Below are 19,325 nucleotides of genomic sequence, written 5' to 3' on the forward strand. Positions count from 1 at the left end.
CCTGAGCCGCCCGGGCCCCGGCCTCCGCGGGCCCAAAGCTGGCTGCACCCAACCGGGCCAGCGCGCCTCCCACCCAGAGCTCCGGATCGGAACTTCCGCGGCGCAGGGTTCGAGCGGCTTCCCGTTCGCTGGAGCCTTCCCCGTCTCTGCCCTGAGCCACAGGGGTTGCCAGGAACCACCGGTTCTGACAGGTGCCCTCTCCCGGCGGCCACACCACCCACCTGGCTGATCCCCTAAAATCCATACGCTGACCCCCCCGGCCCAGCCCTGACTGCTGCTGGGAACGCTCCCTCCCGGGTTCCCACACGTCCCGGGCGGGGCGCCCTGACTCACTCCGCTGCAGGAGCACCCGCGCCGCGGCCCCAGCCCAAAGCCCCACGGCCGTGGGGACGGGCAGAGGTTAGACCGGAAGAACTCCCAGAGAGGCTGTGAGGAAACCCTCCGTCCCCAGCAGCCCTGAGGAGGGGACACCCCGCTTTGGGGAGGGGTATGGACTCCTCTAGAAGGAAAAAACTCCAGCCCGGTGGCTACTGGTATCCTCCATGGCAGGGACTCCATGGTTGGGTATAAGTCGGTATGGAGGGGCAAGTCCAAAAAAAAACACACATCTTTATTTTTAGACAAAGAATGTATAAAAAAATTCCAGTTTTAGAAATCAGACACACAGCATATGTATGTACACCTGTACACGTGGGCCCTGCCCTCACAGCTACACTCCGGGAAAAGGTGGGCACAGCCCCCCTGCGGGCACAGCTTTCGGTGCTGCCCCGGGACAGAGGGTGCCAGAGGGTGCCGGGCTGGCTACACATCTCTCCGCGGCCGCTCCGCAGGTGGCAGAGGCGGGGGCCGCCCAAGCATCCTGCCTCTCCTGTCCCGGCTGCAGGCAGCGAGCTCCCGCTTCTCCTTCAGTCCGTCCTGGCATCCTGGCTCTTCGTGGGAGGGGCATCTTTGCCAAGTTCCGTGTCCTCCCACATGACCCCAGGACCCTTCCAGCTCAGCTCCCAGCGCGCGCTTAAGAGTCCATGGCTGCACAGCTTGGTTTGTTTTGGTTTTGGTGTGAGGCTGGAACGGCAGGGTAAGGACTGTCCCGCTTTGTCCGTCCTTCCGAGGGGGAGGCAGGGATGGCACTACCAGGCTTGCCGACCTGCGGTGGGTTGAAACCCTTAATACTGACCCGTTTTGAGGCTGCTGGGTGGCAGCTTGTGCATTTGGTGGGAGTGGTTCCCAGCACTGGGGCTGGGCCCCAGGAGAGGTGAGGGGTGCCTGCCTGCCTCCTCAACCCTGTTCCAGTCCTCAGGCGAGACTCGGTGTCCGAGGTCAGAGGGTCTGCAGCAGCAGGATGGGCACGAGCAGCGCAGCCCAGGCGAACGGGAAGAGGCGGGGGGCGGCGCTGTGACCGATGCTGTGCAGAACCTGCACCTCGGGGTCATCTGCAAGGTGGGAGGGCAAAGGTGAGCAGTCCCACCTCCTGGCCCTGGCCCTCAGCCCAGCAGGGTCCCCCGTCCCTGCCTAGCAAAGGAGCTGCCTCCTGTCCCCAGCCTCCTCAGCAGACCCCCTGGCTCGCCCCGGCGACCTACCAGCTGCAAGTCTCTTTTCCTGCGGATTGTCCTGGGCGTGAGGACTGTGAGCTAAAACACAGAGGTGGCCATAGGTCAGGCACGGTGCCGGGGAGACTGGAGTGGGGGTGCTGGGTGGGCCCCACCGACCCAGGTCATCAGGCCAGGCCCACAATGAGGGGAGGAGGAAGGAGGGTCACAGCCCCCTGACACTCACTGGTTTTGCCATCGACAGTCACCTTCAACCTCAAGCATCGGTCCTCTGTGTGGTGGATGGGCTTGGCTGCAAGAGAAACCACGCAGGATTAGGGAAGGGGAAGGGAACAAGTGCAGTTGCCTCTCTGGCCCTCCTGTCTCCGTCCCTGCTCGTTTGAATCCCTCTCCACCCTCCCAGCTTTGACTCTTACCTTCCTTAGGTTTTTGCCCACTTCCCGCCCCATGGTCATCCCAACCTCCTTTCTCTGGAATAGCCCTTGGCTTTGGAGATGGTGGTGGAAAGAACATGGCCCCTGTCCCCTCCCCTCCTCCCGGCTGGAAGTGGTCTCGTCCCCTCACACAGGTATTTTGTATCCCCCGGCCCAGGCACCACGGAAAGGGTGAGGCCCGCATGCATTCTACGCAGAGCTGGTCTCCTCACTCCTACCATCTCCCAGTGCCCTCGGGAGAAACTCCTGCGATCTGCCCCGTCCACCTCTCCAAGCTGGCCTTTCCCCCCGGGAAGTGTCCCTCCCACTCCAGCCATGCGGAGTTCCCGGGACATGTCACGTTCCCTTTGCACGTGTCCCCTCATGCATGGCCCCCTCCTCTGCTTGCCCCAAGCTCTGGGAAGCCAGGAAGCCTTCTCTGAGCGCCCTCCCCTGGTCCCCAGGTCTCTCCTCCGGGGCCCCCGTGCTCACGTCTGCCATGGCTTACTGTCCTAGCGGCCCGCTACCCCCGTGTGTCTCCCCCCAGCTTCCCGGAGGACAGGGACCCTGTGGACAGGGGTTTATCTCTGTGGCCGGTGCCAAGCTCAGGAGAAGCTCACTCCACACTGTACTGTGAATGACGGAGAACAGAGCCCGGCACTGGAGAGGCCCTCTGCGGCCGGACCGCCCGCGAAGCAGGCACGTGGGCACCTGCCCCATGCCAGCCGCGTGCCCGCTTGGTGCCCCCGCCCGCCTCCCGGCACTCACAGATGTAGTAGTAGCTGTGTCCCTCCTTGAACTCCTTGCCCAGGGTGAAGGGCGTGAAGCGCAGGAACTTCTCGGACAGCTTCTCGGGGCCGTGCCTGGCGCTGGGGTGGTTGCACTGCCAGCGGACCTGCTGCTTGGATTGGGGCTGGCACAGCTGGTACTGCTCCAGCTCCACCAGGTAGAGTGTGTACTGCTCCATGGCGGCGGCTGCCACCGAGTCGTCCTCGTAATGGGGGCAGATGATGTCCAGGTAGTCATTCAGCTGCACGTGCACAGTGTAGTCTTCGCTCCGGAACCTGGGCGCGCGAGAGCGGAGGGAGGGGAGGGGAGGGAGCCGTCACTCGGGAGCCAGAGGCTCTGAACGTTTACACGGCCCCCTCACATTTCACACTGGGCCCCCACACAGATGTGTTGGCAACCTCAGCTCCCAGTATTGACCGATCTTGGCCTCTTAAATATCTTCCCACCGTTTCCAAACATCCCTCCACCATCCCTGTGTTCAACAAGTAGCATCCACGCAGAGTCCTTTAGGCAGCAAAACACTTCCCATTACCCCCTGATCTCTACTCAAGGATGGGCTGCTAAGTATTTCCTTAGCTCACTCATCATGCTCTTCCTCCTATAAATATTTCCCCACATCCATACCAGGTGTTCCTTTAAGTGCTGTGGGCCCCAGTCTGAGGCCATTCTGTCCTCAGGGTCCAAGGAACCCTCCCTCTTCACCAGCCCCACACAGTTATGCCTTCACTTCTCTTACTCCTTTCATCTCCCACCCTGACCCATAGCATCTGTCTCCTATTTCTCAGCTTCATTCCCCGCAAACCTCCAGTACACCCAGCCCACAGAGAATGTTCTGATCCTTTCTTTAAGTTCAGTCACTTTCATCCATTCATTCATTCCCTCGAACCCCTCCTTCCAGCTGCTTAAAACGGCGCTCAGGCCTCCTGGTCCACTTTTCTCCAAGCACCCACACCACCATTGTCCCTTTATCTGCAAAAGCCACAGTCAGCTGCGCGGTGAGCCCCAGAAACGCCGGAGTTCTCAGATCTGAGGCTGCCTCTCCTCCCAGGGTGGAGCCAGCTCCCCTCCCCCAGCCCATTCCCTCCGGGCTCCGCAGGCTCCAGCCTGACTGCCCACCAGCCCCTCCCCCCAGCCCCAGACACCTGGCTCCAGGCTGGGTGGGGTCCTGGCAGGGGGAAAAGGGCCTCCTCACCTCCCTCTCCAGGCTGGTCAGCTTCTCTGAATTCCCCTAAGCACCATCAGCTAGACACTCAGCGGAGCTGGCTGCCAACTCGCTCAAACCAAAGCTCTGGGCACGGATGGTGGGAGGAGTGTCTGGCGGGAATTAGGCCAAGGCCTGGGAGGTGGGCACCCACTGCCCAGTCAGCATGACCCCCACGAGGCCTGGCTTTGCGGGTGGCTGTGTCAGTTCTCTGGCTAGGCTTAGCAGGGCCCCTCCCCCACCCTGGAGAGGAGAAGGAGAGAGGCTGGGAGGGAGGCAGGGAGAGAGAGAGAGAGAGGCTTTTAAAATTCCTCTCTGGAGAGATAAACATAGAAGCCATTTCAGAACAGGTATTTCAGCTCTGGGCCTGGCATCCTTCCCCCATTCCAGTGAAGGGCACTGACTCATTCCTCATCCACCTCTGCCACCCTCCCCAGCATTCACGAGCCTGTGAAAATGTACCTTGTCAGGTGCGGACCCCAGGACGGCACAGTGTCCCCCAGCCCCGGGCACCCTCCCCCAGGCTGAGGGAGCCGGCAGGGGACTTGCCCCTCCAGTACCAGGGAGGCCCGTGCCCAGCTCGCAGGAGCACCACCCTCATCCCACGCCGCCCCCCTCCGAGGTCCCACGGCTGACGGATGCTCACGGCCCTGAGTCAGGGAGCCAGGCTCGCACCCGCCCAGCTCCCCGCCACCTCATCTCTGGCCTCGGCTGGGCCTCGCCTGGCTGCCCGTGCACTCCAGTCTGGGCTGGCGAGTTCTGTCAGTCCTGGGCATGGTACGTGAGCATGTGGCCAGATGGAACGGGGCAGAACTCTGCTCAGTGGAGCACCCATCGCCCCCTCCCTGGGGTGCAATCTGCGCCACTGAGGACCCTTCTGACTCTGGCTCTCCCGTCGGGGAAAGGGGGGCAGTGGCGTCAGGGAAGGCGGGGAAAGGGGCAAGGAAGAGGCTCCTTCCTGAAAGAGAGGAAACCTGGGAGCTTGGGAACGGAAAAGGCCGGGGTCACCCCCTCCCTACTCGCAGCTTCCTGTCCCCTCCTCCTCCTCCAGCCAACACCTGGCATGGGCATAAACAGGGACTTTGCTCTCTCCCACTAGGACAAGACTGGGTCAAGGAAGCAAAGAGCAGACAGCAGAGCGCGGACAGCGGGGAGCGGGGTGGGGGGAGGGCGGGCTGGGCTGCCCCTTGTAAACCAGGGGGACAAGAGGGCGCTGCCCTCCGGGGCTGGCAGCCAGCTGCTCTCACCACAGACACAGACCCCCACACCAAGCAATGCCGCTGCAGGGCCGGAGGAAGCTGGCACAATACCTTTATCAGGGGGGCTGGGGGCGTGCTCTTCCTGACCCCAAGCCATTCAACCCTCCTCTCCACTCTTCTCCCCACCCCGCCTCTCCCGTTCTGCACAGAGACTGTCCCCAAAACTTCAGAAAACTCAAGGGCAAGAACAAAGGGTCCCACAGAGCAGCGTCTTCAGTCCAGTATTACCATTTGCCTCGCGGCCCTAGAAACTGCCCCGGGAAGAATTAACTCCTTGCTGCCCTGAGCCCTCAGTAACCTTTTAACCCCTTCCATTCCTCCGGGGCCTTTCCCATGACCTCCCTCCCCCATGCCTCTGGTTTTACTACCTGCGCCTCATAAACAGATGACTCCCTCGGCCTGCCGGCCGCAGCGCGTGCCTCCCTCCCTCCTGTCATCTCTGAGGATCCCCCGGCGGGGCGCTTCCCACCGGCACCCCAAACACAGAGCTCCTTCTAGGGGTACAGCGAGCCCTCTGCTTCCTCCTGATGGCACACCGGTGCCTGTCAGTGCGGGCAGATGCCCAAGCGCAGACAGGAGAGGGACCCAGGCTTTGGTGGTGGAGGGGCCGCCCCCAAGCGCCCCGGTGGCCAGGGAGGGAGGCAGGGTCTGCCCAGCATGGGTGCCTCACTTCGGGGAAGTTGAGGTGCCCCGGGAAGGGCAGGAGGGGCAGACACAGGAACAGAAAGCAGACGCCACAGGCAGGTTCCCACCCTGGGGTGGCCTGCTCCCCGCTCTGGGGGAGAAGAGAGGGAATAACACTGAAGGAACCCCTCCCGCCTCGGTGGCCACCCCGAGGCCCCCAGCCGGGGGCTGGCTGGAGCAGCTGGGCCGGGGTGCAGGGCCGGAGACCGGGCTTACTTGGGGTTCGAACTGTTCCAGAAGACGGTGTGGCGGTCGGCGGCGGCCAGGCTGTAGCAGAGACCCAGCAGAGGGGCCCAGAGGAGCTCCATAGCGCGGGGCCTGGCCAGGCCGGCGGGGCGGGGGCGCTCAGGCTCCGGGCTCTGGCTGGCTCTCCCGGCGCGGGCGGGCGGCAGGGCTCGCACAGATTTCGCAGGCGGCACAGGCTCCCAGATTTGGCTCCAGCGCCGCCGGACTCCGCCTTTTGGGCCAGCGCCGCCCGCCCGGCACCCGCCCCGCCCCCGCCCCGCCCCGCCCGGCGCTGCCCGGGGCCTGGGGCCGGGAGGTGGAGGAGGGGCGCCGGCGGGAGCGGAGCGCGGCTCCGCCCGGGCAGAGCTGCGTGTCGCCCACTCGGGGGTCCGTGTGCCGCCTGCTGGGCCTGCCCGGGGGGGGGGGTCTGTGTCCCCGGCAGAGCCGCGTGGGGAGAGGGAAGCCAGCGGCTCTGGAACACGCGGGGGGAGCCCCGGCTTTGCGCGCAGCGCGGACCTCGCGGGACGCGGGGCTGTGGATCGATCCACCGCATCCCCGCTCGTCCATCCCGGCTCCCCGCGTTCCCACACTCCTCCCCGCCCCCCGGGCCCGGCTGCGCTCCCCGGCCCCTCCTCACGTACGCGGCTGTTTGTTTTTGTTGGGTTTGTCAATGTTGTCTTTGTTCGGGAGGTTGTGTCATCGCCTGGATGCCGGGAATGAAGTGTGACCCCGAGTGACCAAGTGTGTAACGTGTGTGGCCGGGGTGAGGGCGCACGTCTGTGCCTCGGAGAGGGCAGCCGCAGCCTGGGCCCGCGACAGCGTTTGCCTGTGTTTCTATGCGCCAGAGGACGCGGGCTGCGTGTGTGTGAGTGTGTGTGTGTGAGTGCATGTGTGTGCCTGTGTGCACATACGTGTGCGCCGCGCGGACGGGCTTTGAGTGTGGACGGTGAGAACCCGGCATGAAGTGACTCACCACACATGTGCATCTGGCATGTGCTGTTGTGCAAGTGTGAGAGCGTCTGAATGTGTCCCAGCTGCGCCTGGGGGTGGGGGGAGCGTGTGAAACTTGGACGCGTGTTGCACGAAGAAGGGAAAGTGCACAGGCCGGCAGGGCACGCGGGCGGGGCGGGGGGCAGGGGTGTTCACGTGGCGCCCCGGGGCGGGGCAGCTGGTCTCCTAATCCTCAGGCTGCAGAACCCCGCTCGCCCCCTTCCCCGCGCCCCGTGAACACACCCACTGGGATTCCCTGGGCAATGGGAGGGGGACGCCTCGCCGGGGTCTTCTGTCTGCGGAGGGACTCCTGGCGGGGGGGGGGGAGAGTCTGCCTCGCGGGGAGGCACGGACTGGCAGGTGTTGGGCTGCACTGAGTGTCTCGCGTGGGAGGCGGAGTGCTGTGCGCCTGGCGGCCTGTGCGCGCCCCCGGGAGGTGTCGGGTGTGCGCGCCCCAGGCCAGCCCGCCCCGCAGCTCCCAGCGCGGGAAGCCGCAGGCTCCGGCCCTCCTCTGCCCCCCGCCGGCCGGGCCCCTCTCCCCGGTTCCCAGGCCGTTTCATCCTCCTCTTTTACGGCCGGGCCGGCGACAGCCCCTGTAATTACCCGGGGCCGGGACGCCGAGGCCGGTCCGCGCTGACCCCGCGGGGCGGGCCCGGGCGGGAGGGCCAGGCTGGTCCCCGCCCCCGGCCTCGGGGCGCAGGCTGCGCGCGGTACGGACGTGCGGTGCGGACCGTAAATATTTGCCCTCACCTGCTGAGGGCCAGACCCGCCTTCCCCCCCGCCCCCCTGCGCCCCGGGGCGGGCTCCGGCCCCCGGCGACGTGCCCGGCCCCGCGTTCCACCGCCCCTCCCGCCGGGGCGAAGTCTACCTGCCGGCCGGCTCCGGGCGCCTCACGCGCTCTTTACTCACCTGGGAGGTCCCCGGGGCCGGCCTCCCACGTGCCCGGCGGGAGGTGGTCCCGTCCCTTCGCCCGGGTCCCTGAGAACCCAGGCTCGGCGCGGTTAGCGCGGAGCACATAGTAGCTGCTCAATAAATGACTGTGGAGCGGGTGACATCACTGTTTGGGGAAGGAACCGCTGCCCTCTTAGTGCTCAGAGCAGACACGGAGAGGGGCTCCGGAGGGGGAGGAGGGTGGCGGTGCCCAAGGAGATGGCAGCCCCGGGTTGCCCCCCGGGGGAGGTGGTTTGAGCACGGGCCCCCCCTCCTTTTCTCGGATCCCTGGGACCGCGGGGCGGGACCGCGTCGGGTCCCTCGGCTGCGCCGCTCGGTCGGGCAGGTTCAGGCTCGCTCCGCCCAAGCCGCCGGGCCAAGTCCTGCCCGCGTCTGGGGCTGGGGCCGGTGGAAAAAAGGTGTGTGTGTGGGGGGGGGGGATTGGAAACACGAACGGAACACGGAGCCTCCTTCCTCGGCGTGGCGCTTCCCCCAACATCCTCACTTCGGGCTTTGATCCCATTATTCATTACTCGTCTATTTTTGTGTTTGGGGGTCGTTTTCCAGACCTATTGGGGCACCCATTAGGGGCCGGGTGTTGTAATTAGCAACGAAGGTAAGGCGGCGACTGAGATGAAATCCCTGCCCTTGGGGAGCGCGGGGACCGGCGGGGGATCAGACAAACCACTATTTATTTATGCAGCACACTCGCCGGGAGTGTCCCCGCGGACCGCAGGCCGCGCTCCGGAGCGCTGCGCCGCCTGCTGGACGCCGAGGAGCGTTGCAGGCACTGCGTGGCCCAGACAGACAGCAGAGAGGTGCCCAGAGACTCGACCTCCCCGTCCCTCCCCCTCCGCAGCCCCCGGCCTGCCCAGGCGGGTCTGTCTCTGGCTTTGGGCTCCCTCTCACCGCAAACCGGTGCGCTTGTGCAGGCTCACCACCGCCAGGCAAACATCTGTGCTTAGAGCGGTCTGAGGTGTCTGTCTGTCTGTCTGTCTGCCTGTCTGGGAAATTCCCCTCCTGGGCCTTCTCTGTGAATTTCTGAGACAGGATTAACCCTCTGAGTGTCTGGCAGGAGGCCGGTCCTCTGGAGGGACACACTGCCAAAACCGGTTTGGCTCAGTGGATAGAGCGTCGTGGTCTGCGGACTGAAAGGTCCCAGGTTCGATTCCGGTCAGGGGCATGTACCTTGGTTTCGGGCACATCCCCAGTAGGGGGTGTGCAGGAGGTAGCTGGTCGATGTTTCTCTCTCATTGCCGTTTCTAGCTCTCTATCCCTCTCCCTTCTTTTCTGTGGAAAAATCAATAAAATATTTTTTTTTAAAAAAAGAAAGGACACACTGTCCACCCTGGGGGTACTGTCCGCCTGGAGGCGCCATTTCCAGTCTGGACCTGGCAGAGCTACTTGATTGCTACTCCTTTACTGGGCACCCTGTGGTTGGGGTGGCAAAACCACAGGGTCCTGGGGTGCCCAGCCCCTGAGGGTACCTTTAGACAGTGGGGTAGGGGTGGGAGGCCTGAGCCTCTGTGCCATTCCCTCAATGTCATTCTGAAAAGTCAAGTGTATGTTTCCCATTTTATTGATTAAGTGTGTATATTCCCACTTCATTAATAACTAGAGGCCTGGTGCAGGAATTCAGGCACAGGAGGGATCCGGCCGGCCATCCCATCAGGCCTATAGGGCAGGGCAGGGTGGGGTGGGAGGTTGGCTGGCCGGCCTGCCCCCTGGCCGGACTTCCGGTGAAGGGGACAATTTGCATATTAGCCTTTTATTATATAGGATGTATGTAAAGTCGGAAAAAAGAGAACAGGAGTCTTGGCCGGGTAGCTCAGTTGGTTAGAGTGTCATTCTGATATGCCAAGGTTGTGGGTTTGGTCCCCAGTCAGGCACATACAAGAGGCAATCAACAAATGCATGAGTGACCGGAACAACAAATCAGTTTCTCTCTCTCTCTCTTCTCCTTTCTCTAAAAAAAATTAAATAAATAAAATTAAAGAGACAGAGAGGGAGAGGGAGAGGGAGAGGGAGAGAGAAAGAGAGAGAGAGAGAGAGAGAGAGAGAGAGAGAGAGAGAGAGAGAGAGAGACCAGGAACCCTAGCTGGTCTGGCTCAGTGGTTGGAGCTTTGGCCCTTGGACTGAAGGGTCCCGGGTTCCATTCTGGTCAAAGGCAGGGCAGGTGGGCGAGTTGGGGGGGGCAATCTATCGATGTCTCTCACACATCGATGTTTCTCTCTATGTTCCCCCTCCCTTCCACTCTGTTTAAAAATCAATGGGAAAAATACCTTTGTGTGAGGATTAAGAAAGAGAGAGAGAGAGAGAGAGAGAGAGAGAGAGAGAGAGAGAGAGAGAGAGAGAAAGAGAGAGAGAGAGAGAGAGAGAGAGAGAGAGAGAGAGAACAGGAGGAGAATAAAGGGGAGGAGGAGCCACCAGCAAGCTTTTTGTTGTGAGATTTGGGGTTGGGGTTGCTTGCTTTTACACAGTGTGAAAAATATCACACATTTTTATTGGGTACTTTTTTTCTCCTCTAATTTTATGACAGAAGACATTTTTCATGTTGCAAACTCTTTATAAACAACATTGGTTTTAGTAATTTTATTTTAAATCCTCTCCTGAGGATACATTTTTATTGATTTTTAGAGAAAGGGGAAGGGGGAGAAAAGCATTGATGTGTGAGAGAAACATTGATCAACTGCCTTCCATAGGTGCCCAGTCCAAAGCCTTTTGTGTACCGTATGACAGTCCAACCAATTATAACCACTTGGCCAGGGCTGTAAATAATTAATATATATTTATAGCCCTAGCCAGCTTGGCTCAGTGGTAGAGCGTTGGCCTGTGGACTGAAAGGTCCCAGGTTCCATTCTGATCAGGGACACATGCCAGTGGGAGGAGGCAGGAGGCAGCTGATCAATGATTCTCATCATTGACGATGCGATCTCTCTTTCCTTCTCTCTTCCTCTCTGAAATCAATAAAAATATACTATAAAAAACAATTCATATATATTTACAACCAATATTTAAAAATATTTTTATTGATTTCAGAGAGGAAGAGAGAGGGAGATGGAAACATCAATGAGAGAGAATCAGTGATTGGCTGTCTCCTGCATGCCCTCCACTGGGGATGGAGCCAGTAACCTGGGCGAGAATTGAACCAGGGACCACCTGGTTCCCAGTTCAGTGCTCAACCACTGAGCCGTGCAGGCCAGGCTAAACAATATCTTCAATGGCAGCATAACTCCCATTGAGTGTTTCAGACTTGGCCATCGTGATGAGGCAGGGCAGATATAAATACACACAGCCACACACCCACGCAGGCTGGCTTCAGTTGTGAACACTTGAGTTGACTGGCTCTTAGGACCTAGAAATAAACCTGAGGTTGGCTTTCACTCAACAAGTATGTATGGAGCACGCGGTCTGGATTGGACTCAGAACTGGGGGCTTTGTGGGGGATACGGGGAGAGATCCCAGCTGTCCTGGAGCTCACTTTTTAGATGGGATCTGGGCATGGCTTGTCTAGATTCTGGAGACTCTCACAATGTGGGGAAGTGCTTTAGATGTTGCTAAGCTAAAGCCAGGCTCTTTTACTGAGGCTCTTTTACTGAGGGCCGAAGTGACCAGAACCGCATGGATCTGTTCCCGCTCGCACACGCAACTCCTGATTCCATGGAAGAGGGTGGGGTTCCTCCCCTGGGAGTCCATGCAGGGAAGCGGGGGAGAAGGGAGGGGCCGTGGAAGGAGGATGGGACTGTGTTCCAGGAGGGTTTGTACGGCTGCCTCTTCCACCAAAAACAGACTCATCGCCCGGTTGGTGTGGCCCGGTGGTTGAGCGTCAACCCAGGAACCCAGAGATGGAAGTTCGATGCCCGCTCAGGGCACATGCCTGGGTTCTGGGCTCCCTCCCCGGAAGGAGGCTTGCAGGAGGCAGCCGATCAGTGATGTTTCTCTCTCATCAGTGTTTCTGTCTCTTCTATCCTTCTCCCTTCCTCTCTAAAAAAAAAAAAAAGAAATAAATAAGATTAATTGCTCATGTTACACACTGTACTAGGAGGCACTGGGGACTCTGAAATAGATCCTTGCCCTGAAGGAACCTGGTTTACTGGCACATATATCATTAGGGTATCAGATAAGGATGGGAATTGTGGTGTAAGGGGAACCACAGGCTGTGGGCTCCGGGAGGAGGGGATGATTGTTTGCGGGGAGGAGGGCTTCGCAGAAGGGGAGACATTCGGCGTGAGTGTGGGGGACAAGGAGGCATTCCCATTCTAGGACGAGGGAGCGGAGAACAAAGGTGCAGGGTGAGAGTGTGTGTAGGGGATATTCTGGTGCAGCTAAGCTTGCAGAATAGGTCCCGGGAGGAGTGGCCGCCGATGGGAGCAGGAGGTGGTTTGGGGCTGTGTTTCCGAGGGGCTTGGATGCCACGGGCAGGATTTTGAACATTAGCCTGTGGCCCACAGATGCTTCAATGAGAAACACACTCAGGTTTGTATTTTAGAAAAGCCTGTGGGTAGAGGAGGGAGCTCGGAGGTAGGGGGACTTGGGGCCTGAGCTGCAGGAGCTCTGGTGGGAGGGAGGAAGAGCAGAGGAGACTGAACCGAGGTGCATGGGGCCTGAGCCAGGGGCAAGAAGGAGGGGAGGGCGTGGAAGGCGTGGTGGACAGGAAATGGAGGAGCAGACCTGGGAAGGAGAAATGAAGAGTGTCATTTTGGTCATTGTGTCAAATTGAAATTATTTTGGCGCAAGTAGCAGAATACCCAACTGCCAAGGTCTATTTCCCCCCCCTCCCCCCCAGCAAAGCATTCGGGAAGTGGGACAGAGGCTCAACCTGATTTCACAGACCCAGTGCCCCATGCCCTCTGCCAGCCTCTCTGGTTTCTGGAGTCACAGAAAGGAGGGGTGGAGGCACCAGGTCTCCTCATAGGCTCTGTTAAGTGTGTTTTTAAAAACGCTGATTTCAGCCCTAATTGGTTTGGCTCAGTGGATAGAGCATCAGCCTGCTGACTGAGGGGTCCCCGGATTGATTCCGAGGGAGGGCACATGCCTGGGTTGTGGGCTTGATCCCCATTAGGGGACAGGAGGCAGCCAATCAATGATTCTCTCTCTCATATAAAAAATCAATTTTATATATATATATATATATATATATATACACACATATATATAGTTGATTTCAGAGAGAGGAAGGGAGAGGGAAAGAGAGATAGAAACGTCGATGATGAGAGAGAATCACTCATCAGCTGCCTCCTGCATGTCCCCCACGGGGGATGGAGCCTGCACCGGGGCCTGTGTCTTTTTTAAAACGCCGCGGGACAAATTGTTAAAAATCGGGATTGTCCCGCCAAAAGCGGGACATCTGGTCACCTTACTCTCACCGGCTAGACTCCCCTGTGACACAGCGTCAGAGCAGGCGTGTAGGTGCTTCTGATGCAGAAGCATTCCTCCTACATAACCTTTCCCTGATTGCAGAAGAAGTCAGTGATCAGCCCTGACCGGTGTGGCTCAGTGGACAGAGCGTCGGCCTGCAGACCCAAGGGTCCCAGGTTCGATTCCGGTCAAGGGCCTGTGCCTTGGTTGCGGGCACATCCCCAGTGGGGGATGTGCAGGAGGCAGCTGATCAGTGCTTCTCTCATCGATGTTTCTAACTCTCTACCCCTCTCTCTTCCTCTCTGTAAAAAAATCAATAAAATATACATTAAAAAAAAAAAAAAGAAGTCAGTGATCAGAAAGCTAGGAGACGCACAAATGAAGAAAGGAAGAAGCCACCCCCGGAGCAAGCACAGGGCCACCGCCCGCCCGGCTCTGCCCTTTACGGCAGCGTCCCTGGGGGTCACGGTTTAATGCTGGAACCCGGCCGCGGGGAGAGGTTTATGGTCTCCCGGCTTCCCAGCTGCGTGTTTTATCACGGCCGTTCATCTTTACAGACTGTGCCGGCCGCCGTGTGGGCACAGGAGGAGAGACTCCTCCCTCCGCTCCCCCACGGGATGGGGAGACCCAGGCTCAGAAAGGGGGTGTGTGATGGGGGGGGTTGGGGCCTCGTCATTCCTTTCACACCGCGGGGCCCAGCTGCCCTGGGTGGGAAGGAAGGCGAGCAGAGGGAGTGTGTCCAGAGAAGGCGGGGAGGGGGGTGAGGGGAGGGGCTCCGTCCAGCACCAGGGCCCGGGAGTGGGGAAGGCCAGGGGACAGGGAGGTGCTGGGGGCCTGGGGGCGCAGAAGCCTGCCCGGCCTTCCCCGCAGGCAGGAGATCCAGAACATGGCTCACTCCTCGCTTCCCCAGATGGTCGCTGAGGCCAGCCTGGTGTTCGCACTGGGCGCTGCGGGCGGGCCAGAGCGGGGTCTGGAGGGAGCTGGGCTGGAGTCCCCTGTGGGGCCTGAGCCAGTTCTGTAACTTCTCCGCCTCCTCCCTCCTTACAGGCGGAGCCAGGCGGAGCCGACTCCAGGGCTTTATCCCAGGTGCCCAGGGAGCACACAGCTGCGGGCTGGGGAGCGGGAGCGGCTGCCATGAGCCCGGCTGCCTTTCTCTCCGCGCGGCCTGGCCTCCTGGGCTGCGGGGTCGCTGTGCTGGTCCTGGGTGATGGGTAAGGTGACCAGACATCCGCTTTTGGTGGGACAGTCCCAATTTTTTTTAAATATATTTTATTGATTTTGTACAGAGAGGAAGGGAGAGAGATAGAGAGCTAGAGACACTGATGAGAGAGAGTCATCCATCAGCTGCCTCTTGCACAGCCCCCACTGTGCCAAACCGGTTTCGGCAAGGGACAGTCCCAATTTTTAACAGTTTGTCCCGCGTCCCGAGGTGTTTTAAAAAGACACCGGACAGCTCACGGGACAGCACATGCAGATGGCATGTGGCAGCAGATAGCAGTGTGGCCTCATGCTCTGCTCAGGCGCCAGTGGTTGTGCCTCGGAGCCGTTTGGAAAAGAAAGCTCCTCTGGCATTTGCACGGTCTGCTATCTTACGACACAGCCAATAGACAAGCTCAAGGTTAACGATCGGCCTAGGACCTGACAAACAGCCGTGACCCGTCTTTAGTGAGGAATTTTGTTGTTAATCCTCCACCCAAGGATATTTTTTCCATTGATTTTTAGGGAAGGGGGAGTGGGAGGGAGACGGGGAGAGAGGGAGAGAGAGAGAGGGGGAGAGAGAAACATTGATGTGAGAGAGACACATCCATTGATTGCCTCCCACACTGGCTCAGGCTGGGGCCGGGGATCGAACTTGCGGCTGGTGGGACTCCTCAGGAAGCACTCCCCTGGGGACAGGCCTCCGGAGGGAGACCGGCTGAGGACATCCCAGACTGGGCCGGAGAAGGCCAGGCCACCCAGCAGGGCTTCGAAGCACGCCAAGGGGCTGTACTTCATCAGAGAACTGAGCGGAGGCAGAGAGAGGTTTTGGAGACGCAGGAGTCGTGATGGGCACCGTGCCCTGGGAATAACAGCTCACTCTATAGGACGTGGTGGTCGCCGCTGCAGGCTCCTCGGGAGCTCTTTGCAGACCAGAATGCACTTATCGTCACAATCAGAGGTAGATAGTATTGTGGTCCTATCAACAGGACAGAGGAGTCAGTAACCTTCCGGAGGTCACACAGCTAGTGTGGTCTGAAACAGGGCAGTCTGGCTGGAGAGTCCTGATCTAACCACTGCACCACACCGCCCAGCGTTCTGGCAGCTGCCCCTAGCGTGGGGTGCGCGCAGTCTGGGGCAAAGGTCCTGGGAACACAGAGACACAAGACCCGTAGGACACAGTCTCTGCAGGTGCAGCTGCGGTTTGGGGGTGGGGGCAGGCGGGTTATCGGTGTCGACATCAGGAGCCCAGGTGGGAAGCGGGACCATGAAGGCCTCCAGTCCGAATACTTGCTTTCCAGCCCGGCCAGGTGGCTCAGTGGTGAGGGTCAACCTATGCGCTGGGAGGTCATGTCTGATTCCTGGTTGTGGGCTTGGCCCCCAGTAGGGACATGCAGGAGGCTGCCATCAGTGATTCTCTGTCATCACTGATGTTTCTATCTCCCCCTCCTTCCTCTCTCTGAAATAAATTAAAACATATTAAAAACAAAAGGTAATCTTTATTTTTTAAGAGGTTTTTTTTTTTTCTGCAAAAAGCTTTATTTTTATTATTATTTAAAAAAAATATTTTTTTATTGATTTTTCACAGAGAGGGATAGAGAGTTAGAAACATTGATGAGAGAGAATCATCAATCAATCAGCTGCCTCTTGCACACACACACACACCCCTTCCCCCCCGGGATGTGCCCGAAACCAAGGTACATGCCCTTGACCAGAATCGGACCCGGAATCTTTCAGTCTGCAGGCCGACGCTCTATCCACTGAGCCAAACCGGTTTCAGCTGCTAAAAGCTTTATTGCTCCATGTGGTCCAATGCATGGGAGAGGGCTCCAGGGGTGCGGGGAGAGGCGCAGGCAAAAGCCAGGCACCAGGGGGTGCAGAGGGGCCCCCACAGGCCTCTGGGCTCCAGGGGCTCAGCTGGAGGGGGCCTTTGGCAGAGACACCCGCCCGCCCAGCGTGGGCCGCAGCCTGCGGAGGGGAGGCAGGTGTGGCCCCTCTTCTGGAGGAGCCTCTCCTCCTCCCCCGGAAGTGGTTCTCCAGGGGTCAGCGCTGCGGGCCTGGGGCAGAGCCAGGGCTGCAGGCCCAGAGGCCGGGTCAGCTCCTCTCCCAGGCCGGGCGGCGCGCATGGCCCCCGAGTTGTGCCCCTCATCTCGGGGCGGCTTCTGCTCGTCCTGGAGGAGAAGGCGGCACCCGCTGGGTTTGCATCTGTAAGAGCCGCCCAGCGCCCTCTGCTTCTCCGCCAACGCGAGGAAGACATGGCCCCCGCCCTCCAGCCACAGCGTCCGGAGCGGTAGGTGTGGGCGCCCGGACGGCTGGCCAGGTGGTGGACGGCAGCCTCAGGCTCGGGGGAGTAATTATGACAAATTTGGGAGCTCCTGGTTGTTCGGCAATAGGCGTTAAGGTGTGTTGTTCCACAGTAGATGTTACAGTGTGTTGTTGGCAGTAGGGCTATGGTGTGTTGTTCAGCAGTAGGGTTATGGTGTGTTGTTGGCAGTAGGGTTACGGGGTTATGGTGTGTTGTTGGCAGTAGGATTACGGTGTGTTGTTGGCAGTAAGGTTACGATGTGTTGTTGGCAGTAGGATTATGGTGTGTTGTTGGCAGTAGGGTTATGGTGTGTTGTTGGCAGTAGGGTTATGGTGTGTTGTTGGCAGTAGGGTTATGGTGTGTTGTTGGCAGTAGGGTTATGGTGTGTTGTTGGCAGTAGGGTTATGGTGTGTTGTTGGCAGTAGGGTTATGGTGTGTTGTTGGCAGTAGGGCTATGGTGTGTTGTTGGCAGTAGGGCTATGGTGTGTTGTTGGCAGTAGGGTTATGGTGTGTTGTTGGCAGTAGGGTTATGGTGTGTTGTTGGCAGTAGGGTTATGGTGTGTTGTTGGCAGTAGGGCTATGGTGTGTTGTTGGCAGTAGGGCTATGGTGTGTTGTTGGCAGTAGGGTTATGGTGTGTTGTTGGCAGTAGGGTTATGGTGTGTTGTTGGCAGTAGGGCTATGGTGTGTTGTTGGCAGTAGGGTTATGGTGTGTTGTTGGCAGTAGGGTTATGGTGTGTTGTTGGCAGTAGGGTTATGGTGTGTTGTTGGCAGTAGGGTTATGGTGTGTTGTTGGCAGTAGGGTTATGGTGTGTTGTTGGCAGTAGGGTTATGGTGTGTTGTTGGCAGTAGGGTTATGGTGTGTTGTTGGCAGTAGGGTTATGGTGTGTTGTTGGCAGTAGGGTTATGGTGTGTTGTTGGCAGTAGGGTTATGGTGTGTTGTTGGCAGTAGGGTTATGGTGTGTTGTTGGAAGTAGGGTTATGGTGTGTTGTTGACAGTAGGGCTATGGTGTGTTGTTGGCAGTAAGGTTACGATGTGTTGTTGGCAGTAGGGTTACGGTGTGTTGTTCAGCAGTAGGGTTACGGTGTGTTGTTCGGCAGTAGGGTTATGGTGTGTTGTTGGCAGTAGAGTTATGGTGTGTTGTTGGCAGTAGGGTTACGGTGTGTTGTTGGCAGTAGGGTTATGGTGTGTTGTTTGGCAATAAGGAGTTAAGGCAGAAAACATAGAGGTGGTGCGGAAGTGGTGACTGGGAAGAGGGCGGAGGGTGCTCGGAGGCTGGCAGAAGGGGCGGCCCTGGGTCTGTTCCGTCCAAACACAGTTGAAGCAAGAGATACACCCAGGACCGCTGAGGCCTTCGCCAAAAGGTCATCTTTCTTTTCTTTCCTGTTTTAACCCGCTCCCCAGGCCTTTCTGCTGGAGCTCGGGCGTCAGATGCTTCCACTCAGGGCCCCAGAGGCGCAGGGAGGACTCAGCTGTGGGCCGTTAGCATCCGCTTCCCAGCAGGCGATGCCCGTGGCCCTGGCTCCGGTTCTGGCTGCCCCTTCCCTAGGCCCCTGCCCTTCTCCCAGGGAGGGGTCCAGCTTTCCCATCCACTGTGAGAACTACTGGGTTTCCTCCCAGCAGATCCTTTCTCTGCTCTAAGTGACCTCGAGTCAGTGTCTGTCACGGGCAGGACAGAACCTGGACGGTGTGGAGCGGGTCGGTGATGGTGCCGAGAGTGAAAGCCTGGGGGAGGGGGCAGAGCATGTGAACCTAGAAACGAAGGCCAGTGTGAGAGGCAACAGCATGTGTCTGAGATCCAGGAGAGTCGCTGTTCAGGAAGTGCGGGCGCGGGCAGACAGCCAGTGTTCTGACGGGGAGTCACAGGCAGGGTGTTTGTGAGAAAGGAAAGGGAACAATGGCATCGGTAGACGTGTTGATGTAAGTAACTTCCAGCCTGGCTGGTGTGCTCCAGGCCGGGCATCAACTGCTGCCAGTTGGATCTCCAGTGGTGTTTCTATCTCTCCTCCTCTCCTCTCTCTCTAAAAACAAACAAAAATATAAATAAAAAAGAGATTTACTTAAAAAAAATAAATGTTCAAAGCTGTAGGTATCTATATATATAAAAGGCTAATATGCTAAGTGTCCGACTGTCAGGCTGGTTGCTATGACATGTACTGACCACTAGGGGGCAGACGTTTAACGCAGGAGTCGCTGTGACTTGGCAGAGGCAGTTCTTGGGTGATGCACCCCGAAACCAGAGAGGAGGGAGCCCGATTCCTCACTGGCTGTGCAATTCCACCTTCGGCCATGGGTTATGTTGTTGTCGGGGCACCATCGGCCCCCGATCTGGTTTACTGCATGCTGGTGTTTGGGTTCCCCACCCTGGACAGCAACTTCGCAGAGTGTCCTCTCGCACTCCGGGACCCCTCGGGTAGTCGGAGAGCCA

General features: G+C 59.0%; 1 protein-coding gene and 2 long non-coding RNA genes across 5 annotated transcripts; 2 read left to right on the top strand and 1 right to left on the bottom strand.

The window, feature by feature from the left end:
- Positions 1 to 614: 614 nt before the first annotated feature.
- On the bottom strand, positions 615 to 10,557 carry EFNA1 (ephrin A1). Of its 3 annotated transcripts, XM_036442835.2 has the most exons (6): positions 10,551 to 10,557; positions 6,110 to 6,260; positions 2,729 to 3,024; positions 1,774 to 1,839; positions 1,578 to 1,628; positions 615 to 1,430 (listed from the first exon to the last, which is right to left on the bottom strand). In XM_036442835.2, the coding sequence occupies exons 2-6, from the start codon at positions 6,199 to 6,201 to the stop codon at positions 1,318 to 1,320; spliced, it is 618 nt and encodes a 205-aa protein (XP_036298728.1). In that variant the 5' UTR covers positions 6,202 to 6,260; positions 10,551 to 10,557; the 3' UTR covers positions 615 to 1,317. The 3 variants fall into 3 exon arrangements, with proteins under 3 accessions (XP_036298728.1, XP_045439284.1, XP_045439285.1); XM_045583328.1 differs by lacking the exon at positions 10,551 to 10,557 and having other exon boundaries at positions 6,110 to 6,307; XM_045583329.1 differs by lacking the exons at positions 1,578 to 1,628; positions 10,551 to 10,557 and having other exon boundaries at positions 6,110 to 6,312.
- Positions 8,058 to 18,449, top strand: LOC118721643. The gene is made up of 4 exons (XR_004988787.2): positions 8,058 to 8,068; positions 14,034 to 14,040; positions 15,409 to 15,418; positions 18,152 to 18,449. It is a non-coding gene; the product is annotated as an uncharacterized LOC118721643 (long non-coding RNA).
- LOC118721644 lies at positions 8,261 to 9,617 on the top strand. Its single transcript, XR_004988788.2, has 2 exons — positions 8,261 to 9,104; positions 9,372 to 9,617. It is a non-coding gene; the product is annotated as an uncharacterized LOC118721644 (long non-coding RNA).
- Positions 18,450 to 19,325: the final 876 nt, after the last annotated feature.

Source organism: Pipistrellus kuhlii, unplaced genomic scaffold (genome assembly GCF_014108245.1).
Source record: "Pipistrellus kuhlii isolate mPipKuh1 unplaced genomic scaffold, mPipKuh1.p scaffold_m20_p_18, whole genome shotgun sequence".
Classification (NCBI taxonomy): Eukaryota; Metazoa; Chordata; class Mammalia; order Chiroptera; family Vespertilionidae; genus Pipistrellus; species Pipistrellus kuhlii.